Source organism: Nestor notabilis, unplaced genomic scaffold, assembly GCF_000696875.1.
Source record: "Nestor notabilis isolate BGI_N333 unplaced genomic scaffold, ASM69687v1 scaffold22510, whole genome shotgun sequence".
In the NCBI taxonomy this organism is placed as follows: domain Eukaryota; kingdom Metazoa; phylum Chordata; class Aves; order Psittaciformes; family Psittacidae; genus Nestor; species Nestor notabilis.
The window spans coordinates 18,952-44,000 of NW_009910967.1; the positions used below are offsets into that span (position 1 = coordinate 18,952).

Consider the following 25,049-nt stretch of genomic DNA (forward strand, 5'->3'; position numbering starts at 1 on the left):
AGCAAAACCTTTAGAGTAAAATATGCTGTGAGTGAGAACAGAAAATTGTTGGTTTACAGAGGCGATGCTGAATTTCTTGTGCTTTGTTTTGAGGAAGAATAATGTCTGTGTAAGTTCTGGGAATTTAGATCATGGGTATGATTTATTTTAAACTGGTTCCTCATTTATCCTCTAAATGCGAACTTACGTAAAAAAATGAAACTTCACATTCTTTCTCTTTTGTAGTCTGCTAGTGAAGCAACAGTGAAGAGAGTGAATATACTGAGTGACATGCATTTGCGCAGCATTCGTACCAAACTTATGCTCATGTCAAGAAACGAAGAAGCTACAAAACACTTAGAAGTAAGTCATAGCTTGTAATTCTTGTTGCTTGAAACTGAGCACACAACAGTGTGTCACACTGAGTGCATGTGGATGAGTCTTACTTTGTTTTCCCTTCAGTGCACAAAGCAGCTTGCTGCGGCATTTCATGAGGAGTTTGTAGTCAGAGAAGATTTAATGGGACTTGCTATAGGAACACATGGCAGTAACATACAACAAGCCAGAAAGGTTCCAGGAGTTACTGCCATTGAACTTGAGGAGAATACTGGTACTTTCAGAATCTATGGCGAGGTAAGGGGGAAACTTCATATGAATCTCATGAGCATTTTGCTCTATATCTGCTTTAAGTGGTGAGAGCTGTATTTATGAATTAAGAACTGGACATAGCTAATAGTTGTCTTGAGTGTCTATATAGATGTTCACAGTATGGCAGCTTGTATTATGTGTATTTGAAGTACAAGACTCTGTAAAATGTGTACTGCCCTAATCACCCCATGTGCTGATGCGCAAATTCTGTGAAAACTACACTGTACATCTTGGTCAATCTGGCAGAAATATTGCTGCTATTTTACTTGATTGCAGATTTTTATTTTTTTTTTATTCCCCCCCCAACTTCAGATGTGTGTGCTGTTCTTGTTGATTCTCTCCTACCCCAGTTCTAGTTCGTGTGTGTTTTGCTGTGTGTTGTCTGCTCCTCTGACCTAGAAAAAATGTATTAAAGCCTCTATCAGCTGCTTCTAACCCTTTTCATTTTTGCTGACTTTGGCAATATAATACTGTTTTGCTCCACGTTAATTCCATTTGTATGACTCTTACCTGATGTGCTTTAAATCTCACAAGTGCCTTGAAATGTACCTCATCTTTGGACCAAAACAATGATCCATGTAGGAGGCAGTAGTCACCAGGGCTTTGTCAGAACATTTCTTGAGGGATTTTATCCCATGTTACCAACTCCACAGGTGTCACTAAAACCTGAGTCTCTGGTGTTAACACTTTTAGAAATTCTTGGTTGTCTACCATTTCAGGAATCTGTGGTCTTGAATTATGCTGTGCTCATGCCAGGAGTAGAACCCGGTTTTGATGCAAGGGTCAGAGGAAGTGGCAAACTTTTGTACTGTTCAGTCTTGTTGAAGTTGTGTCCTTTTTTCTCTTCTTTTTTAAAAACCTTGAAACACTTCCAGGATATCAGTGACAACAGATCCTTAGATCTACTACTACACGTAGTTGATGAAGAGGATTCAGGCAAGTTTAAATGCAGTAGAATGTCTAGTGTATTCCAGTTTCAACCTCTTTAACATGAATGATGCGATGCTGAAACTTGTGGAAAGGTTATGACTGTCACCAGCCTCTTACAGTAGTTCAGAGCAGTGATTATAAATACCAGATGCCCCCTAAATAAAAACGCCTTTAGACACATCCAGCCTTGTCCTTCCTAGAAGTGATAGCTGCTTCTAAAAAAGCCAGGCAACCTGAATATGCCACGTGATGAGGGCTTCCGCATCTGGGTATACTTGTCAACTCTTCTTGCCTCTTTTCAGGTTGGCAAGCAGCCAGGCCCTAATGGCTAAATTCATGGGCAGACAGTTTTAGGCTGGCATATATGGGAGTGCTGATCCTGTGTCCTTGACATTGTAGTCAGGGTCTGAGGAACTCCTTAGCTAATGTTTTGTATACAAATAGAAGTTCAGTTTTGGGGCCAGAACCTTTGAGGGGAAAGAACAGGGATATAAATTTTAGAGAACATTGGAAGTCTGTTTGATTAGAAGGAAGCTAAATTGTACGGGATGCTGCTCATGCTTTTCTCCTGTCTGGTCAAGACCACTTTGGTTCCAGGACCCTTCCTTTCTGCCTGAACTGCTGCTTGGTACCACAGTACTGCGAACTTCAGAGCTTGGGCAGTGAATCACTGAGATCTTCCCCTTCCTCAGAGAGGGAGAGTTATATCAGAAACAGAAAACTTTCTCTTCACTGGCAAAAGTGAATTGCATTCAATTCTTGTGCAATTCTTCACTTGAGCTTTGTGCCTCTTTCACCATTTTGAAGGTACTTAACTGTATGATATCATCCCTTTGAAGAGAAGGATAGAAAATCTTATCTATTGTGGCTTTTTCAGGAGACTGTTACTTCTTGTTTTCCCTTTGGAGAAAACGAGAAAATTCTTTTTTTTCCGTTTGGAGCTTTCATTAGGTCAGTTTCATAGGAGACTAGTAAGTGTTTTGTTTTCTTGAAGAAAGACTTGTTATCACCATGGAAACAGCATGTTCCCTATTGCAACTTGAGAGGGCTTTGTCTTTATCTTCATGGGGATAAAACTTCATCAAATGATTGTCACAGGTAGTTTTGTTTTTTCTATTTGGGAAGGTCTAAAAGAGCTTCTAAGACTTTGAAGAGACTTTTGAAACCTTGTCTCAGAAACTGATGTGAAACTCCTGAGACAGATCCACCATTTGTCATAGGAATGCCCCCCACCAGCATGTAGCCACTAGATCTATGCTAATGATTGTTATTAAACATTTCCACTAAAATCTGCAGCCATACAGTTCTCATTTGACACTAATTTAGAACTCCTGCTACAAAAATGGTAGGTATGAGGCTGAGTTTGGAAAAATACCCTGCATTTAATTTCTATTAAAGATCCTTATAGTAGTGTGGGCGTGGCTTGATTTTGTGGGCTACTGTATGAAGTAACCAGAGCATGGATGGACATGTGGACTGTCTAAAGTTAGAAAAGTAGTTACTAGTAACCAGAATCCTTTGAGGTCTTAATCCATGTGCATGCTAATTTTGAGAGAGAGATGAGTTATTTTTTCTTTTACTTTTTCTGAATTATTGACTGGGAGGAACTGAGAGTATGTTGTCCAAATGAGCTTTTTATGCTGTCTTCTCATGCTGGGGTGTGAATGGGGGTCCTACAGTTTGCACAAAAGTTCAGAGTGCTTGTGACAAAGTGCAGGTATGCATATGGGTGCACCAGAGAACTCCTGTTACTGGCAGTTGTTTATTTTGGCATCTTGACTCTGCTTCTTTGAAAGCAGTCACTGTTCCTACATCTTTATTTGGGAAAGAATTGATGAACATGCCTCTTGAGGCAGGACACTGTGAACTCTTTAGTTAATTGTGTCCCATTTGTAGAGTTCATTGAAGGTGAAAAATTGCTAATGTGTGTTGAAGTTTGTAGCATTTAGCCATTGCTTTGAGTATGCAGCATAACCTCTGCAACGACTTCCTGTTCATCTGTTTTCCGTGTTTGATTGCTTATTTCATTATCTTGAAATCTAATTCGAGTGTTTCTCTTGCTGTCATTTTGACCTCTGCCAGAAGTAGAGGCTTATAAATTTTTTTTGTTCTTCTGCAACTTCCCTAATTTGATGGGAAGATGCCAGGAATGGTGGTACTCTTTACTTCATGTGTTACCTAAAAAATGGTAGATGAAAGGGCTGAAGCATTCGTGTAAAATGGAAATTGTGATCAAAAGCCTTCATGACTGACTTGATGCTGATTTTCATTTCTTAATTCTGCACTTCTGCTGTTGCTAATTTGAAGCTTTGTTTCTTGTTTCAGCATCTGTGGAGCCTCAATTAACTGTCAGTTAATTTGTGTCATTTAACTATAAGGCTGTTAGAGAACATTTGTAGGAGTTCTCCCCACTAACAAATGATGCTGTCCTGTCTTGGAAAACATTGTAGACGAACTGTGGCCAGAAACCAGCATTCTGTGAGGAGAGTGCCTTGGTTGTAATATTACTTGCAATGTAGAGGTGATATGATTACGACAGATTCCGAAGTGCAGTACACCATTTTGACAACCCCTATGGAATTCAGGTTGCACTAGTGTCATTTCCCTGCAGTTAGAGTATGAGTTGGAAGGTGCTGATTATTCAGGCTTAGTTTCATGGCAAGTATAAGATGGGAAAGAAACAGAAGAGGAAAAATTTTTGTAGAGAAAACAGAAAACTTCCTACCTGTAGCCAGTCCTAAGCAGTCTTGGTGTGCCCTGTCTGTACACTCCAGTACCTTCCCCAATGCCGTTGCTCCTTTGAATCCTCAGTTTCCTGACTGCTGGCAGGTTCTGCCACTGAGCTCTGTACTCTCAACATAGCCTCCTAGCCTTTCTGCAGCTCTCCTCTATCTTTCCTGAAGATAGAGGTGGGCAAGCCTTGTGAGTGTGTGCACACTTAGAAGAGTAGCTGCTTTTGTCATTTTGGCAGTGTTTATTCACTGAGGATTAATGTGTATTTGCAAACAGTACTTGGTATTAAAACCTGAATGCAGAATGGATCTGTCTGTTATAGGAAAGGCTCTGTTTTGCTGGTTTCTTTCTGTGCCCTTGAATACTGAGGAAGAGAACAGAAACTTCATAGAGGAGAGGGCCTGTAATGGCTGATTTCATGTAGCCTGTTCTGAAAAATCAGTACACTTTGCTTATTGAAAAGGCTGTAAAGCCAGTCACTGCTTACAGCGAGCCTGTAAAGTTCTGTGGAGGGATTGTCCTTCAACCTTGGGAGCATCTTATCTTTATCAGATGACATAATCTTTAGACACTGTCAAGAGACAAACGAGTCTAAAATTCATTTTCTCCTTTGCCATTTTTCTGCATATTCTGGGTAATAGCGTATTTCATGTTAAAAACATTAAAAATTGCAAGATAAATTTTTATATTGCAGACAGTATTGATGGTAGCACAGTTTCTGTGGAGGAAAAACTGGATGCTTCCAAAGCAGTCTTGAGGAAAATGCAGAGATTAAATTAGAGTCTTATGGCTCACTCATCTGTCATAGCTGTGTAACTACTCATTCACTGTGAGGTCAGGTGAAATGACATACATGATCTAAAGTTTCTTTTAATATAGTATTCTTGTAAGCTGAAATTTCTGTGAACACTGGTAGGATCACTTACGAATTTCTTCCTTTTCAGTACAGAATCTTTGTAATAATTACTGGGTTTTATAAATGGATTCCAGATTTGAAAATTGTCTTGATTTTGGTGAAGAAGAGTAAAATTAGCTGTTTTTTCTCCATCAATGTCTACGAGAAACTGCTTCAAGATACATCCATAAGATATTTTACATCTGGGGTTTATTCATGAGAAATTGCAAGTAATATTTTAAAATATCTTGAAATAATATGGAAAAAATGTTTCATGTATTACTGATGCTTTGCTAATGGATTTTGTCTCTGGGCATTTTACTCATCTTTTAACAGGTCAAAATTAGATTAATCGTGCCTCTATTCCTTTCTTTTTTATAAGAAGTTTGATGTTTTGAAGCCTTGCAGCTGTTCTGCAAGGCTTTATTTTTAACATATTATATTCACAAACAAACTTCTTTCTTAATTCATTTCCAGACTGCTGATGCAGTAAAAAAAGCTAGAAGTTACTTGGAATTTGTGGAGGATTTTATTCAAGTTCCCAGAAATCTCGTTGGTATGTAATGCTGCTAAAACTTGGAAACCTGGGGGAAGGGAGCCTAATCAGCATAACTGCAAAGAAGATTTAGATGACAGTATCAAAGTTGGTTTCTCTTTCTAAATACAAAGTGTTTGATCTTTTAAAACAACATGTATCAGGGAATTACTAAGAAATATATTGGATAAGATTTTGTCAGGATTTTGGCACATGCAAGTTTGATTACAGATTTGTATTATCTAATTCAGCGGTAATATTTGAAGTTCCTATTCTAGTTTAAAAAAAAAAGGGGGGGGGTTTGCTAAATTGGCTGCTTGGAAGTGCTGAAAATAAATTCCAAAATCTAATATGGAGGTACTGCAATTGAGATGCAAGAATGACACAAGACAATCCTCACGTTACTGCTCTCTCCTGGGTTGAGATGGTTAGAGGTTGTGGTTGGATGGTGTTGAGCTGCTGCGTCAAGCAGTGGTGCTTGTCAGTCTTATCCTTGATCTAGAAATGGGCATTTTTGTGTGCTCCAGTTTCATGAAGGTGTAGCTTCCCAAAACTTGTAAGTGCATATTATGGTATCTTCTGTATAATAAACTACCTAAAGGTAAGGTTTGTCTTATTCCCCTTCAAGAGAAAATACGTCTCCCCACTCCAGTCTTCCCAGGGTACGTTTTCCATTTCCTTAATTCTCCTGGTTTGCTTTATACTTTGGGTCTGGCCACTTTCTGCTGGACATTAGCTCGAGTAGCAGAAAGCTCTACATGAACTCCCAGGCAATGCAGACGTGAAGGCAGTATAAAGAGTGCAGGTGTTGTTACTCATTCAAGGGCTTGGCTTATCCAAAGGAGGAATTAAAACCTGTGCTTTAACCTCCTATGGGTTTGGGCTTGGAGCTTGCGTATTATAGACTGTGTAACTTAAGTAGTTCATGTGCAAACTCCTAAAAATTAGACTTTCAGAGTTCTACAGCTTGATCAAGTTAAGGTGTAGGGTTTTGTTGGTTTTGTTTTGTTGTTGTTGGTTAGGGTTGGTTGGGTTTTGGGTTTTTTTTAATAGGACCTCTGCAAATTATGTATCTGATGCAACTCATTGATTCTCTCATCTACCTAATGTTAAAGCTTGTTTTAATGTTCAGCAAATTAATTGTTAGTTTGTATAGGAACACTTTTTTATTCCCCCCATAATCTCATCCAGCAGGCCTAGTTGAACCAAGGAATTTTGCTAGCTCTAATGTTTGATAAATTGAGGTTTTGGTGTGGTTTGGATAGCATTCACTAATGTGGATATACCCATATAAGAATCATGGCACTAGTCATAGTAATGGATTTAACAAAAAATACTACTTTTAAACAATTACCAGTTTACGATGAAGGCATACATTTTGCGTATCTCACCTATGGTCATATATGTAAGCAGGCAGATATTTAGGTGCATTTTATGAAGACAACCAATTTAAAAGAAGTGCAGTGATCATTAATGACTCAAATAGAAGGTAACCGCACTGTGCCCAAGGCAGTTCTTCCTGTACCAAGACAGAGGAGTGCCATCTATCGAACTGCCAGCTTCAGCTACTGATGCTTCTTGGGACTTCTGCCAAAATACTGGCTAACCATTATCCATAGAAATATGTTTGACACTAAGTGTTCTTCATATTAGTAGTGATAAGAGAATCGCTATGCAAAACAAAATTCCAGGCACACAGAATGATCGGTTGGGTTGGGTTTGGTTTGGTTGTTTTTTGTTTTGGCTTGGTTTTTTTTTTTAAGAAAGATAAACCTGCTGAGCTATTTGAACTTTTGAGGAAAAGAAGCGATTTTTAATGCCTTTTGCATTTTGTATCATGCTGGTATCTGCTGTAAAGAACATTCCTTACAGCGTATTCTGTCACACACTTTTGGCTGTTGGACCCTTTTTTCAGAGGTTCTAGCTGCCTTTAATTTAAACGTAAATGGTTTTTAAGCGCCAGATATCTGTAGCTGGGATGAAGAAATGTTTCCTCATAACTTTAGTTTTAAGGAAGAGCTAATATCATAGAATCATAGAATAGTTAGGGTTGGAAAGGACCTTAAGATCATCTAGTTCCAACCCCCCTGCCATGAGCAGGGACACCACGCACTAAACTATGTCGCCCAAGGCTCTGTCCAGCCTGGCCTTGAACACCTCCAGGGTTGGAGCATTCACAACTTCCTTGGGCAACCTATTCCAGTGCCTCACCACCCTCACTGTGAAGAACTTCTTCCTTATATCTAACCTAAACTTCCCCTGTTTAAGTTTAAAGCCATTACCCCTTGTCCTACCACTACAGTCGCTAATGAAGAGCCCCTCTCCAGCATCCTTGTAGGCCCCCTGCAGATACTGGAAGGCTGCTATAAGGTCTCCGCGCAACCTTCTCTTTTCCAGGCTGAACAGCCCCAACTTTCTCAGCCTGTCTTCATACGGGAGGTGCTCCAGCCCTCTTATCATCCTCGTGGCCCTCCTCTGGACTTGCTGCAGCAGCTCCATGTCCTTTTTATGTTGAGGACACCAGAAGTGGACACAATACTCCAAGTGAGGTCTCACAAGAGCAGAGTAGAGGGGCAGGATCACCTCCTTTGACCTGCTGGTCAGGCTTCTTTTGATACAGCCTAGGATACGGTTGGCTTTCTGGGCTGCAATCTTCTACTAAGTGAGCAAAGGAGTCACTTTTTTGAGATTTAAACATACAAGTTCTGAAGAACCTTTTGGTTTAGATCCCACTCATGATCTCAAACATTTTAAAGGTAATACAGGAAGTGTGGGCAATACTCATGTTTGTTGTAAAGGCAAAAGAAACTTTCAGAAAACAATTACATACTTTTTTTGAGACTCCCAACAAATACATTGTATATGCCTGTCCTGTCCAAATGTTAGGAAAGATTGAGTGAGGGTACATGTAGAGTCAGGGGGGCAAATAATTTTGATACATAAATTTAAAGTAGGCATTTGCAAAACTTTGGTGTCATTTTACTTTTGGTCTGGTTCTATTTGAAACTTGTGTAGTGGTGATGTTCACCAATCATTGTCATTCTATGCATGCTATGCATGTATATATATGGTTTCATTTGGGAAGTTTCCATCTCTTCTGGCACAGTGTGGGGTTTTCTTTGGGGTTTTTGTACATGTGACAAAAATTTGAAATGAAGTGAATGGTGAAGGAGAGTCAGGTGGTTGTTATAGTTATATGCATAGCTTAAAATATCAAGAAATCCATTAAAATACTTTGCACATGGTTGCAAAATTAACCATTCTTGCCCTCTGAAGGAAAAGTTATTGGAAAAAATGGAAAAGTGATTCAGGAGATTGTAGACAAGTCTGGAGTCGTCAGGGTGAGAATTGAAGGAGATAATGAAAATAAACTGCCCCGTGAAGATGTAAGTACTTTACTCTTTCTTCGTACGGTTAGGTTTTTACTTTCAAAACCAGTCACACTGAATCTTTTAACAGAGAACACACAGAAAAATGTATGCAGAAAACGAGAATTTCTGGAATGTGACTCACATGAGTTAAAGTGCTTCCTTATGGCTTCAGAGAGGGGTCACCGTTTCATCTCTGCATCATTATGCTGTTTATAACTACAGCCTTCATGGCCCATGCATTCTTTTTATTGTTATATTGGCAAACCTGTAGTAGTGATGATGTCCATGTTAGAAACACATGATGTCTGGGATTTGGTTAGTTTTAATGACAGATTGTTTAACAAAGCCAGTTTTCTAAATGTTTTGTGGATATAGATAAAGCAGTTTTGACCTTTCTTTTCAGACTGGCATCTTGTAGTAAATTTTATATGAAACAATTCAAGAAGAGGGTTTTTTTGCTGCTGAAGCAAGACTTGTTTTTTTGAATCTTTTCCTCCCATATGTACTTCAGCTGCACAACTAATCTGGCATTGATAATATTAATAGTGTTCACGTATTTTAAATCTGTGAGAACATAAGATAAAATCTTCTACAGGTGCTTCATGTAGTCCAGTGGCTAATTAAACCAACTTTACACTTCTCGGTAAACTCTGGGTGCTTATAACAGCTACTGGGATAAACCCACATAGCAGTTGTGTTGCCTGGGGGAATATAAGCACTGTTTGTCAAGTTACCTCAAGTACCAGAATAGGTTTTTGGGAAAGCTGGGCAGTCTTGTTCTTAACATATAAACCCTTACCCTCACCTTAGTCTGAGCTATTTCTAATGCATCTTTGCATCTCAAGATTCAATTACTGTTTGGGCTTATTTAGCTCACTTCTGTAATTTAAACAGAGTTTTTGGGTTTTTTTGGTTTTGGTTTTTTTTTGGGTTTTTGGGTTTTTTTTTCATGTAGTTTGAAGAGAAAGCATTGTTTTGATGATTACAGTCTTCCTGAAAATAAGATTTGACATTTTGTTTCTGTAGGGAATGGTACCGTTTGTATTTGTTGGTACTAAAGAAAGCATTGGAAATGTCCAAGTTCTCTTAGAATACCACATTGCATATCTAAAGGTAAGTGTCTTTCAGAAGAAATTTTCTGTAGAGGAAACTTTGATTGAGTAACAGAATTTTAGATCAACAACTTTGGTTTCTGTGGGATTTGCCATTGATAAACTGATTGATAAACAATTGGTATATTGAAATTTAATGTTCGGTGCCTTGAACCCACTCTGTGCTCACAGAGGCCTGTAAATATGTTATTGTAGTTGTGTAATACTGTTGGCGTTGAAAGGATTGGATTGTAAGGAGCACTGGCTTAAGTGGCTTTAGGAAAGTGATAAGCAAATTTTTTTGTCTATGTTAGTGTTCTGTTGTTCTGAAGTTAACACTCTGTTGGGGTAGGATGGAATTTCTAGTATGACACACTCATACTATAGAGTATTAGAACAACTATCCATTCAGGTGTGTTGGGCATGTGGTGTTGGAGGTGTGGTGCTGCCTTAACAGAAAGAATGAGTGAGTTTGAATCATGTTACTTTGCCAGTTTTCTTCCCCCCCCCCCCCCAATTAACTTTAATTTAATTTGTTAAGCCTGAAGGGGGCCTGTAAAGATGCTGGAGAGGGACACTTCATCAGGGATTGTAGTCATAGGACAAGGGGTAATGGGTTCAAACTTAAACAGGGAAGTTCAGGTTAGCTATGAGGAAGAAGTTATTTACAGTGAGGGTGGTGAGGCACTGGGACAGGTTGCCCAAAATGGTAAATGCTCCATCCCTGGCAGTGTTCAAAGCCAGGATGGACAGAACCTTGGGTGACATGGGTCTAGTGTAAGGCATCCTTGCCTGTGGCAGGCAGGTTGGAACTAGATGATTTTAAGGTCCTTTCCAATCCTAACTATTCTATGATTCTATGAAAATGTGGTGAAGTGTAGTTAAGGAAGATAATAATAGTCTTTAAAACAGTCTTTTTGTGTTGCGGTTTAACAGAAAGGTTTTAAGTTTTTCCAAAACTCAGTGACTGCAGAACTTGTACCTTGGTTCCGCTATTTGCAGTCACCTTCAAAGGGGTGTTAACTTTCCCACAAGAACACTGGCTTTCAGGATGACTGAATGACTGCTGTTTTGTTAGAACATTTCTAACAAAGAAGAACATTTCTTCATCAGCAGTTGGTTTTGTTTCCTTTCATGTAGGAGGTGGAACAGCTAAGACTGGAAAGGCTCCAGATTGATGAACAGTTGCGTCAGATTGGTATGGGTTTCAGACCCTCTTCTGCTAGAGTTCCTGAAAAAGAAAAGGGCTATACGACCGATGAGAGCACCCTCTCCTCTGTGCAAGGCTCCAGGTCCTACAGTGGAAGGGGGAGAGGCCGCAGAGGCCCCAATTATACATCTGGTTACGGTGAGTTTCCTTGAGCATATACTAAGTGAGTCTTCTGGATACTTTGGCATCCAGAACTGTCTCTAGGTTTTGTGCTTCTTAGCATAGCAGAGTGAAGGTAGGGTTGAAAATGTAGAGTTGCCATTTTACTTTTTTATATAGCTCAAACCACCTGATTAGATTTATGTTCTTGTTGAAGTTAAGTTTTAAATATCAAAAAATGAGCAAACCAAACTCTGGTGAGATCATGTCCTTCAGCAGTAGTGATTACATCATACAAAGCTGGAGAGAAAGATACTCCTCAGGAGACATAAGTTAAAAAATGAATCTGGAATTAGCATTATCTGTTTTGATTGAGGAGGATTAAAAATGATTGTCTGTGATCATGGCCATCTCTTGGATTCATTTTTGAAAAGTAAACCAGAAACAAAATGGAGACAGCACAAAATCCTGTTAGTTTGGGGTTTGCTTTTGGTTTGGTTTTTTTTTGTTTGTTTGGGTTTGGGTCTTTTTTTTTTTTTTTTTTTTTTTTTTAATTTGGTCAGGAAGTGGATTTGTTCAAGGGGCATGCTGATGCAGTTTTAAATTAAGGAGACACAGATGTTCAAGTCCCTAGAGGTGTACATGTCCCCTTTTCAGTCAGCAGGAGCTCCCCAAATGGTGACAGTCTGCATTTCAACATAGACACATTTCACAAAGAAACATAGATGCTCCAGTAAACAGAGGGGGGGAAAAAGCTGTCTGTTTAATACAGCAAACTACTCTTGATAATCTACATGTAGCTCACTTCTGTTACAAAATCAAACACCACCATCTTTTGGAATTTACAATCTGTCCCTGACTCTAGCTTCCGGGACTGTGCCATGCTGGTCAGGTTTATTCTGATGATAATGCTAATGTTTGTAATGTCAGTTTTCACTCTTCCCCTGTGAATCGTTTGATTAAACTGCAGTGAAAGCTGTTCAGGTACACCCAGATTTCCATTTGAAAAACTCTCTCCCCCACCCAAAAAAAAAAAAAAAAAAAAAAGGCAGGAATTGCAGGTGAGGACCATCTGGGTCTAAATATCTTTACTCCAGAATGGTTATCAGGGAGTTCCCGAGTGCTTTAAATGAATAGTAGGTGTTGAATTTTCAAGTAGTGTAAAGCTGCGTGGATTTGGTTACCTCAGAGGGGGCAAGATATTCTGGATGGTGATGAATACAAACAGTTCAATTGTTTAGGCAGCATCCCAACAGGCAGAAGAGGTTGCTAAGCAACAGCCATCCGCTGTAAGGTGGCAAAGTTGTGCCTGGGAATTTCAGAGCAGTTGCCTAGAAATAGCACCAAAAGCCTGCAGTGCGACACAAAGAGAGGGAACACTGTTTCATCCTTGGCTTATTTGTTTATGGAAGTTACAGTTTTGGTAGTTTTTGAGCCCTTATTTTGCATGCTGTTACAAACAAATCTTAGAAACTTGGGTAACTTTTGCTCTATATAGTTCATATGTGCATGTTTTTTTATATATGAGTGTATATAGTATACAATTATATATACCCTTACATGCTTTTAGAAGTTTATATTGCTATTCTGTATTTATGTATTTTACCTGTATTGTAGATGCATGTAACCAGCCATGCTGGTTGGAAGACTTCTGTGAGGATATGAAACTAGAATACAACCCCAAATTTCATAATGATTTCCAATTTTCTTTTCCTTCCCGTACAAGGTACAAACTCTGAGCTCTCTAATCCCTCTGAAACAGAATCTGAGAGAAAAGATGAACTTAGTGACTGGTCCTTGGCAGGAGAAGATGACAGAGAGAGCAGACACCAGCGCGACAACAGACGACGTCCTGGAGGACGAGGACGTAGCGTGTCGGGAGGGCGTGGGCGTGGTGGACCTCGTGGTGGGAAGTCATCCATTAGCTCTGGTACTGTGTTTCACATGTATCTTGAGCTTAGTTTTTGTGCCTGGCAATTTCCTGTAGAACTAGTATTTTAAAATACTCCATTTTTGCATTATAATCTTAATGCATTGGATTTCAGTAGAGCTGTACAATAGTTTTTTGTCATGTGCTGTGTTGCTAGATTTCTATTCATCTTCTGTTCACAATGATCTTCATTTCATTTCTGTACTACACACAGTTTATGAATCTTGGGCGTTTTACCTATGGCTGCCTTCTGCATTAAGCTTATGCTTAGACACAGATGAGAGGAGAACTCATAGGATGGAAGTTACCTTCTGCTTTATCAGAATTTACTGTGGCAATTCCTTCTACTTCAGTAGTGTCCGAAGTCTCATGCTGCTGTGAAGCAAAAAAGTGTGTTTAACACATTTCACAGTTTTGAGTAAAAGTTCTCTAAGTGTCACCTTTGAAATCTTTGTGATGAAATGGTACAAGTGCCTGTTGTGGTGTCTTCCTGCTGGGTTGGAGTTGGAGAGGAACTAGCATGAAATCATCAATACTGTAGTTCTTTGTATTAGACGTTGTAAGGTTGCTCTGTGTTGAAATTTTCACATGCAGGTGTGAGTCAGACTGGAAATAAAATCAGATGAAATGACAGTATCTTAGGCCAACACTTTTTTTTTGTTTGTTTAGTGCTTAAAGATCCGGACAGCAACCCTTACAGCTTGCTTGATAACACAGAGTCAGACCAGACTGTGGACACCGATGCTAGTGAATCTCACCACAGTAGTAACCGCCGCAGGAGGTCGCGCCGGCGAAGGACTGATGAAGATGCTGTTCTTATGGATGGGATGACAGAGTCTGATACGGCTTCTGTTAATGAGAATGGTTTAGGTATGTAAACAGTTGGATAATAGTCCCAGAACAGGCTAAGCAAAAATAGTTGTCCATGTAAGTGTAGTGAAACACTCGTTCATTTTTGTTAGTGACCAATCGTTGTTCTGTTGAAGTTTGTTGTCTGATTAAAGAAAGACTTCTTCCACGGCCCTGCCATGGAACGAATCTGTTCGCTGAGCTCCACTAGTATTTTCATGTGCCTCTTTTTTGTAAAAACTATCTGATGGAGACACCGAGGGCTAGCCTGTTTGTTTCCCATTAGTACTGCTGGTTTTCATGCAAACAGTAGTGTTGGATCAGTGTTCTGTTTTGTCCTGGGTGACCTCAGTCTTGGTATAGGAAAGCTACTTAAGTAGCTGTTTGTCTCTACCCAGCTTCTGCTGAAGTACTTTCCCTGGGTAAATTCTTCTGATAGTCACTGGGACAAGACTATAATCTGTTCGTTAATACTGTAGGGGGGAAAAAAAAAAACCAAAATCAAACCCTCTTCTTTCATGGGTTATGTGGCTACAATTTGACATATGGTTACTTATTTAATAAATGAAATCTGAGGTCATTAAGCATATGCCTAAATGTTTTAATGAACCAAGAGCAAAAATTAAACTCTAGCTTTTGCGTTACTGTGTATGCTTTCAGTATAAAGTGATGTTTTTCTTTCAGCTTGTCTTGTTTAGCCTGTGTCTGTAACAGAAGCCATTTTAAATGCCCCATGCTGAAACTAAAGAATTTATTTATTTATTTTATCGTCAGAAATAGTTCATGGTCAACTTTGCAATTGCAGATGATAGTGACAAAAAACCCCAGCGACGCAATCGTAGCCGCAGGCGTCGCTTCAGGGGTCAGGCAGAAGATAGACAGCCAGGTAATTCGAGTGGAGCTGTGGGTAATCTCAGGTCGAAAGCATGAGAGAATGTTGTGTCTGCTGTTTTACATAGAGCTGCATAATATCAAAAGGTTACTCAATAACTAATAAGACTACTAGATAAAGACGAAAGACATTTCTTCTACTAGGAGAACTTACAAAAGTTCTTAATCTGTCTAATGAAACTAATTTACAATGTCTAACTCTTTGCTTGGACATAAGAGTTGCGCTTCTGATCTGGTTCTTGCTGAGGTCAATAGCCAGACTGCTGTTGAGTTCACTGCTCCAGGACCCAGACAGACGCGAAGGCTCGTGGCCTGCGCTCACGTGCATCTGTGCGCTTGCACCGAACGTGACACAACCTTTTCAGCGCTGGCTGAGCAGCAGGGAGTTGGAACAGCAGGATGCAGGTGTCCTGGCGGAGCACCGTGAGGGAACTCGCGTGGGATCCACCAGCCCTGTGCCTGCATCGAACTGCTGCTATCAGTCCTCAGCTTTTGTCCGTATTTAAGTCATCTGCAAATTGAGGGTGGGGAGGAGGAATTTAAATGAAATTGCATGTTTCCAGTTTTTCGTTGTTGTGGCTTGTTGCATTTCTTTTGTGTGTACTAACACTTGAAATGTTAACGATAAACTAGCTAATTCCCAGTGTAATGCCCCATTTAGAAAATGCTTGCGTATCCATGGCGTGAGGTAGTAACAGAAGGTCTTCTAGATTGACAGGTTCAAAATTGCACCCATATTTGTCTTCCTTCTCTCTGTGGTGCTCATACAACATTTGTTTAAGAAGACAAAAAGTTGTTGTATTACACTAACCAAAACTTGGGGGAAAGAAAAGAAAAAAAACCTCAAAACACCCCACCCTGCTAAAAAAACCCACCCAAACCAAAAGTAACCCTTTACTTCTCAACATCTGGTTTTCTAACAGTCATAGGAGTTCATAAAGGGGCAGGAAAAGTTAAAAGGGATTTCAGTTTTTACTTCTGAGAAGCTAATTTCAGACAGCAATATCATGAGATTTTAGTCATCCCTCCAGAAGCTGTCATATTTCTCTTTTAAATCCAAGTATCCAAAGAACAGAATTACCCAAAGACAATTTATATTTTTTTTTCTTTTGATGTCTTTGTTCAAGATAACATTTTCAGTTTGCATAATAAATATTTTTAAATGCAACAGTAAGAGCAGTGGTAGTCAGTTATACTGTCTCTGTGAAAAATGCTCTAATAAAGTAATCTCTTCATGAATATTTAGTAAGTGTATAGCAAGGGGACTTCAAGACAGGAGGAACTCCCATGGTGGGAACAGTGTAGTGCAGTCATTTAGTTGCATTATTTGATTTACGTTATTATATGTTTTGGGTTCCTACTATGTATGTGACTGTTAAGAATTGGTGTCTGACACTGTGCATAAAACATGATGCAGGAAGTCACTTGGTCTGATGAAAGGAGCCAGTTGTAAGAAGTCCACTTAGCATAACGGGGAAATTGCTGTATTATTGTGCTTCCTGTTCTGATTTAGGTTTCATGCACAGTCATTCCTAAAGCCAGAAAAAACAGTTCAGCTGAATGCATGATACACTAGATGCAAGTGACTCTGCTGTTCAGCAGACAGTGCTTGCCAACTCTCATGTGCTGTATCTCATCAAAGGTACAAGCATGTATGTAAATTGGTAGTATGACATACTCTAAAGACAGAGTTGACTCCCATTTGGTGTGGTTACAAGAGGGTGGGATAGGGCAAACCCCAGGCTGCATGAACGTGTGCTGGGGTGGTGAGACAAAAAGGGGTCAGCAAAGCCCTGGCCAGCATCCAGTAAGTGTAGCTGTAACTGCGCAGGCATGGCTGTCCTGCCTTTGAGTGTGGGCTCGCTCATGCGGAGCTGCCAAGTGTCCATACACACACCACAACTACCCCAGCCACCCACCCGCCCACCAGCCAGAGTTAACTTGCGGATTGCGTTTTGAATACCAGGAGGAGGGCGAGTTCTCTTGCCAATCGCTTCATGAAGTAAGAAAGATTTGAATGCTGCTTTATCGTAAGTGATTACTCTGAACCTCCCCCAGTTCCTTTCATATTGTAACTTCCTGTCATTTCATTAGTATGAAATTCTTTGTTACTCGAGATGGTAAAACCCCAATGACAATCACAGTCTATAGTTTTTTTTAAAGAGCCTGCAGTCTGATCTCTTCAAGCCCAAAACAGAAAGCCCTTATTTTCCAGTAAAATCTACAACTGGGACAAAATTATTAATTTAGTAACTTTAAGATTCCACCTCCAGATCATCACTTTACCACGAATTTTATTGAAGGATGTATTAAACAGAACCAAATTGATCCTTGCTACGTAGTCGATACCTGTAAGTGTGAAGGCCTTTTGTGAGATGTCCCCCAGTTATAGCATAGCTTGCACAGAAAAGAGATGTGAAGCTTAATGAGAATTCTGATGTGAGCGTCACTGTAATTTTTTTCCTTGAACAGTAACAGTAGCTGATTATATATCACGAGCTGAATCTCAAAGTAGACAGAGAAACCCTCCAAAGGAGACACTAGCCAAAACCAAGAAAGAAACGGTAAGATGGTATTTTTTTTTTATTTTTCTTTTTAATATGTATTTTCTATTTTATTTTCCTCATCTCTTGCAGCAGAATACTAAAGGAATGCTTTATTTAGGTAACTCGAATTTGACTACAACTTTGTTTGGGTTCAAAAATAGATCATGAAAAGCAAAAATGGCCCACAGTAGACAGAACTGTTATTGACTTACAGACTGCCATTGCAGACTTTATGCTCAGACTGAATCTTCACAGATTTTAAAATACTGCAGTTAATAATGGAGAACTGCATGCTAAAATGTGAACATTACCCATGGATAAGTCCTGAAAAGTAATCCCTAGAACACATTACAGATCGAGGATGCTAGAAAGCACGTTTAGTGACTGGTACAAACTGCTTTAGAAAGAATTAATGTTACTAAGATTGTAGATTTGAGATCTTTCTCCTTGAAGGATCAGAGTGGTGTTACAGATCATAAAAAATAATACCCAAATCAGGATTCCTTTACTCCTGAAGTGACACTGAACTTCCTGACCCAAGTTATGTCTGAGGGTAGCAAAGTAAGATCCACTGCTGTATGATTAACAATCTAATCTTACAATAGGCATTAAAAGGGGTGTGAAACTCCACTTGTCAGGTAGCTTCTCCATTGGGTTAGACAAATGAAGTGTTCTGGGTCTGCTGGGGCCATGCTGCCTCTGGGTTACCTTGCCATTGTTTCCTCGCAGTGGTGTTAGTACAGCAGTGTCCTATAAAGGGCAAGGTAAATAACAGGGTGCTGTCAGTGGCAGGGTACTAGCACAGGTGGGCAAGAGGTGTTTCCTAGTGCAGAGTTGCTGTGTGAGCCAGAGGGAAATTTAGATGACACTGTATTTTTAAGGTATTTATAATATTATCCTGGCTTTCTTTTTTCAAGGCAAAAGATGCGATTGATGAAAACAGCCCTTCTGAAAAGGCAGTGAATGGTCCTGCTATGACTTCTGGGGATGAGCCTTCTAAAGTACAGCACACTCCTGATGAGAAGAAAGTTACCGTTCAGGAGGATGGAAACAATCAGGAAGAAGCCGTGCTGAATGGTGTTTCATAAACTGAAGTCCCTAGTTTACAGTTCTTCTACATTACATTTAAAATAGTGCTTGTATAAGCTTGCCAAAGATAGAATATGGATCGCCAGTCTTGACACCGCACTTTCAGTTCCTCCATTTTGGAATACAGAAAGGGGAGGGATCCTGAAGAAATCATATGTTAAACATACTTTGACACCTACTGTGTTATAAATATATCATCAGATGTGCCTTGAGATAGTATATGTAACATTTAAATAAACAAAATTGCTGGCTATAGGAAATGTTATTTTGTTTTCAAAATATGGCAAAGATGTGAGGGGGATCCCTAACATAATACTCTTTATGAAAGCATTAGCTGCTTTTGTTACATTTTTAATAATATGCAACCACTTCTTCACCTGAGGAATACTAGAAAGAAATGCAGTCTAAAATATTTTGCACTGAAATGTAATTTCTCCATTAGTTTAGTCTGGAAACTGGTCTGTTTTAATACATGTTTTTTAAATGCTGTATGTAGAGGAAAAATCTGCAGACCACTGGAATACATTTGTTAAATTCTCATAATCTGCAGGGATACTGGGTGACATTGGCAGTGACTGTTCTACATTGAGGCTTTGTTTGGTTTATTTATTAAACTGTACAGTATTTAAAAATCAAACATAGCTTTAGTTAACACTAAGCTGAATTAGTCATGTCCATTAAGACATAACCTGAACTACTGAAAAGATCAATTTCCAGAAAGTTTATTCTGTATAAACTACATATGTTAGTCCTTAGTAGAGTATTTTTATTTTTGTTTTGGTTGTTTGATGTGCAATATGTTTTTTTTGTATGCTGGTAGTAAAATAAACTTTGATCTTCCATCTGTTGACTGTTTCTATCAGAAATTTAAATTACTTTTAAGGATTACTTTAAGGTTTTCAAGCTGTTGACACAATTGGAACTTAACTTGCAAGGCAGCTTGAACCTTTAACTCTTTACTTTTGTAAGAGTTTTTAATGTGCTAATCTTCCATTCTTTCTGGTGATTATATAAAACATCAGTGAAGTCTAAAACCAGACTTCTTGTCTTGGAGAATCACATAACCTGACTAACATATATAGGAATAAATGCAGATGTCATTTGGGATTAAGTTAGAAGTGTGACACACTAACCCATCTTCTGAGGCACGTGGCCAGGGAAGCAGAGGACACAGGCGTGGAAAAACACCTGGGTAGCAAGGAGATGGTGTAAGAAGTCAGAGCAAACATGTACCACTGAAGTTGTGCTGACTTCAGAGACAAAAAAAAACATCTTACCCGATTTTGTCAGAAGGATGAACACTGTATTCTGAGCCACCAGCAACTCCAGAGGCTGCACCTGATACAGCTGCAGAAGAGCTATGCCAGATAGGACAGGGCATGTATTTCATTTAAGGACATGTGCAGCTTTCACTATGAATTAAAGTGTTGACACTCACTGACAATGCTCCCTCCAGGAAAACAAATGCAGTTAAACAGCTGTAACTCAGCAGCCACAAGAGTGGCGAGAATTTGAAAACTAGGGAAGCAAAAAAGTGCTGTTTAAAAAGGAAGTATTAGTTGGCAAGGACAAACTTCTGCATATGGCTTGTGATGCACCTGCATGGCAGTGTTCTAGCTGTGTTTTTCACTCCACTTTAAATAAACCCTGTAGTGAAGTGAAGTTATTCTTCATCCAGATTCTAAACATTTCATACTCATGTTACTGATTTGATCCTCTCTCTCAAAGGCCTGGAACTCCTTGCTATTGTTGTCGTAATCCTTGCTAAATGGACTGTAAGGAGCAGCAACACAGGCAAAGAGGATGTGAGAGCACTTAAGCGTTGTACTCTGAAGTAGAGGTATGTTAGTGCCAGACAATTGAAAGCTCAGAAACCCACCCTATTTGTGAATGGAGGGGTGTTAACCCTTGCAGATGCTGTACAGCACAGCAGGGTTACTGTAACTGCAGAAGAGCGGCAGGATTTGTAGAGTACAGCCAAACTCACTGGCTCTAATTTGGATACTTGGGCACTGTGCAGCACAACAGATCCACCTTGGACATCTTTCATGGTTGATGTAAAGCATTCCTGTTCCCCGGTTATTATAAAGGCAAACGTTATTATGTGAATTCTAACTTTGTAAGGTAAGATAATGTATAGAACTACAGTACTTAATACAAATTTGGAATTTATTAAATGCTATAAAATCCATTAAAAACTGAAATTTACTAAGAAATCTGGGACATTCCAGACCCACTGAAGAAGCTCAACGAACCTTGTTATTCACAAGGCAAAGACAATCTAGTGTATGTTTTCCTAGATTTTATTTCTTCAGCCAGAGACAACCACATATCTGTCCAATTCTTCCCATCAAATAAATCCTCTTGGTTTTTCCACCCCCTCCCCAAACCGGTCCCTTGTATTACCTTTGGCATGTGGAAGAACAGCAGCATGAACTTTAAACATAGCTACTTTAACAAAAATTAGTTAACAGCATGGAAGTTTGGTAACATGCATTGACCAAACCAGTTACTACTCTTTTACACTGAAAATATTTGAGTGGCAGATTTTGCTGCTTAATAAAGAACAGCTATGAAAAAAAACCTGAAGTCTCGCTCACTCACACACTTACCCAAAAAGTGACTAAGAAGTGAGTGGGGAGGGAAGTACCTCCCTGAATTCATATTTCCAACTTCGCTCGTATTAAGTCAAAGACTGCCATTAGAACTTTTCTTAAGCCGTTTATCAAAAATAATCATTTGCGTGAACAAACCCTATGATTTTCTCATTTTTTAGCTTGGTCTTCCAGTAAATCTTTAGCTTCATTGATTTTGGCTGCTACATATGGAGAACCACCTAGAAGAAAGATAACCTCGTGTCACCTCAAGTGAAAAAAACATTTTCCTTCTGCATTGTTACTAATGCCACAGCACACCGGAAAAGAAGCGAGAAGGTGGTCTGAAAATTATTCACAGTGACGATCAAACTCTTACAGCTGAAGCCCTATCAGTTTACACCTGCAGGAGTCAGGCAGGCAGCTTGTTCCTGTCAGGTTGGTTTTGGTTCATTGGAGTGGGTTTTTCCTCCAGTTTTCTCAGTCATATATGAACACTGGTCACTAATGCCTTAGTGTTAAGTTTGTTGTGAACACAGCAGCATCAACCTATTAAGTCTGCAGGTAAACCTCTCCCTCTAGTTCAAGGCCAACATGTGCACCTGCAGCAGTTGACTGGTTCAGTTCTTAAACATGACATACAAATTGCTTACAATGATACTGAAAAGATAATCCACTACGCAAATGCACTGAAGTTGTACTTGACCATGAGATGCAAAGATTTATAGCGTGTTTGTAGTATGTCCGCCGTTTACTAGTACTTTTACCTGAAGTTAATTTAAGTCATGTAAAAGGTGAAATGCTCCCAGCAGTTATTGGCTAGCTGCATATATTCAATGAATTGAATTTTGAAGTTAACTTCTGCTAGGAATTCTCTGTGAAAGGCATAGCCCAAGGATTAGTTTGGATTTCAGTGCATGTAAGTAAAGTAACAAAGTTCCACGGTCACCTTAAAGTAAGGCATTTTACCTTTTAAGTGAGGATTAAGAAGTCAGCTGCCAAAGCACTATCATATGATTCTGACTCATACGAACTAAACAGAACGCAAAACAGGTATAGATGCCTCAAGTTACTAACCTGAAGCATAACTAGATTCTGAGCCTTCAGAGTACTACAAACGCAAGTATTTCATAATTTAGTGTCTTCAGCAGACACAGAAAGCTCAATTCTTGCTATTTACGGTGAATTGCCCATGCACTCAAATGAACTCACACGGTACATAAAGCACACAGACATACTCTGGGCTTTCATCTAACACTAAGATACTTTTAAGTCTTGTTTTAACAAATCATATTTTAATCCAATGCACACAGAAGATAGAGCAAGTGACAGAAGCTGACCTGCTGAAGCTGCCTGCTTGCTTTAGAGCATTCAAACACAAAAATAGACTCCCAAACCGTAGGGACTGAGGCACCCTAAAATTTGTTTTCCCTCCAGAGTTTTCTGGGGTTTTTTCCAGTAGCTGAGGCAGGCATATGTCAGGCACTTTTTCCCAACACAGTTCTACTAACGTGTTAAAACATGAATAAATTAACCAATGTGACTTAGGTTACTTACCTTTATCTGGATGATTCAGAAGCATGATTCGTCTATGAGCTTCTCTGATTTTACTTCTGTTTGCTGTAGGGCTTTAAAAGAGAGAGAAAAACTGACTTAAGGGAACCTCATAAAATCCCCCAGATCTTTAAGAGGAGTCTTAGAACAAGCAAGCTCTCTGTTTTATCCAGAAACCCTCTGGCTTACATGTATGTGCTTCTTTTGGTGTTACTGACGTGTAGCATCTAAGTCCTGGCAAGGGTTTCTAAGGTTTTTTCCAAACACTGTATGCTGAAAAGGACATGCTACAGCGGTCTAATATGGTGCAGGTCATTCACACAGTTGAAGAGAAACACAACTATGTTCTAACATTTTTATTGTGTCAACTTCCTAAAGGTTGGAGGACAACAAACAAAATTTGCTCTTGATTTAAAAAACAAAACAAAAACCCATAACACAACAATAAACTGTCTGTACACAAACTTCGGTTAGAAGTTGCCTTCAAACAGAAATGGTTCTTGTTCTCTATCTTATTAGATAAACTTGTGTATTTGGTCTTAAGTCTCTTTAAATTTGGGCAGGGCCAGCTACCATATTTGTATCTAGAGTAAGTGATGAATTTATTCCACATGCAAGGAGTGGGTCTGCAGCACCTTCACACTGCATCTATCTGAAATGCACCAGTGACATGAACCACAAGCAACCAGCCAAACTGTGTGCCCCAAGCTGAACAAACCCTGGGCTTCCTGAACATGGCGTATGTGGCTTTGGAATGTGCTAGGGATTTGCAGACGTACAGAAGTCCAGCTAGAGGTAGCTTTAAGCAAGCTAACATGCCACCAAGAATCCCAAATAAGTACAAAAAATCCTGACAGGCCACTTCTTTTCTCCTGACTTGGCAGTGACACTCCCAGAGAAAGCTGAGCATAGGACAGCCTTCAGCATTGAGAACTACAACCTACTCAATCTAGCCCAGCAACCAGGTAACACTGTGGCCTCCATTTCTAATAAATTTCCTTTTACCTCACTCCTAGTATTAAAGCTGCCTCTCGTTTAGTCATTTTAGGTTCAAATCCACCTCTGTAATAACCACTGAAGTCCTGAAAGAGAAAAGATGTTAGTTTAAAAAAAACATTAATTTTTAAGTTCATCAGTTAAAACAGCTCATTATTACATTAGTAGCTGCTGAGCTTTTAGTCTGTAAGAATACTGCAAAGCTTATTTTGAGCTTGTAATAAATACAGCTGAAGTAGAGGAGCATTATTTATATAAGTACTTACTCACCAAAACAAGTTCTCTATTAGTCAACCTCCACCAGAACTGCTGAGATTAATTCTACTATTACTGACAAAATTATGTTTAGCATTAGAAAACAGACCAATGCCACAGAGACAATAACCTGTAGTTATTTGACGAAGTAAACTTCTAAATAAAAAGATGCTTCTGATAAAACAAAAAACTTACAGGTTTTGGTAGGTTCTGAAGTGCTTGTTTTACTTGTGGCTCCATTTGTTTCATAGCTTTTAGTGCATAGCGACCTTAAAGAAATCAGTGTTGAACATGGCTAAGTGTAACGTTTCATAAAGATTTAGCAATTCAGGGCAACTGGTAACCTGTGGGCTAGAACAGGAATAAATTTGGGGATATAAAAAAATAATTACTTTGATCTTCTGTTTAATCACAGCCATGTTTCTCAATACAGGCTCTCCCAAAAGAGTATCCTCTATCAGCTATTAAACTACCTTAAAATTAATCCGTACTGAAGCAAGCAACGGTAAGTACAACCGGGCGTTCAGTGTTCTCCCACCATCTACAAACCTGCAAATCCAGCTGCTGCTATGGTCAGGCCAACCCCAACCGCCACCATTGTACTGGCCTACACAGGGAACACACAAAGTATCTGTTTACCGAAGGAAAAGACAAAAAGCCCACCTGGCAATCCCTGCAGCAGGTCAGCATATCCATTTAAAACCGCATGACTAGGGGAAATCGGTCATTATACTGCCAACTCCGACTGTGCTGCTGTAGGTGACCACAGGGGCGCGGCGACATTTGGCACAGCTGCTGCTGGCAGTGGAGCTGGGGCTCAGGCGCGCACGGGAGCGGCGGGAACCCCCCAGCTA

The 25,049-nt window shown here is 39.5% G+C and overlaps 2 protein-coding genes across 5 annotated transcripts in view; one reads left to right on the forward strand and one right to left on the reverse strand.

Moving 5' to 3' along the window:
- The window catches only part of FXR1 (fragile X mental retardation, autosomal homolog 1), a 28,929-nt gene extending 9,291 nt beyond the window's left edge, over positions 1-19,638 (forward strand). Inside the window, exons 6-17 of one of the 4 annotated variants that reach the window (XM_010012502.1) lie at positions 226-342; positions 442-612; positions 5,663-5,741; positions 8,997-9,106; positions 10,118-10,204; positions 11,323-11,380; positions 11,468-11,530; positions 13,218-13,421; positions 14,091-14,291; positions 15,076-15,156; positions 17,634-17,725; positions 18,625-19,638. In XM_010012502.1, coding sequence (XP_010010804.1) covers positions 226-342; positions 442-612; positions 5,663-5,741; positions 8,997-9,106; positions 10,118-10,204; positions 11,323-11,380; positions 11,468-11,530; positions 13,218-13,421; positions 14,091-14,291; positions 15,076-15,156; positions 17,634-17,725; positions 18,625-18,795 — 1,434 coding nt within the window. In that variant the 3' untranslated portion in view covers positions 18,796-19,638. Of the gene's footprint in view, positions 1-225; positions 343-441; positions 613-5,662; positions 5,742-8,996; positions 9,107-10,117; positions 10,205-11,322; positions 11,531-13,217; positions 13,422-14,090; positions 14,292-15,075; positions 15,157-17,633; positions 17,726-18,624 lie in introns of all 4 variants that reach the window. The other 3 variants (XM_010012494.1, XM_010012510.1, XM_010012487.1) reach the window with 3 other exon arrangements.
- A 1,923-nt stretch (positions 19,639-21,561) lies between these two features.
- DNAJC19 (DnaJ (Hsp40) homolog, subfamily C, member 19) lies at positions 21,562-24,793 on the reverse strand. The gene is made up of 5 exons (XM_010012521.1): positions 24,745-24,793; positions 24,391-24,464; positions 23,950-24,026; positions 22,948-23,018; positions 21,562-21,632 (listed from the first exon to the last, which is right to left on the reverse strand). The coding sequence occupies exons 1-5, from the start codon at positions 24,791-24,793 to the stop codon at positions 21,562-21,564; spliced, it is 342 nt and encodes a 113-aa protein (XP_010010823.1).
- Positions 24,794-25,049: the final 256 nt, after the last annotated feature.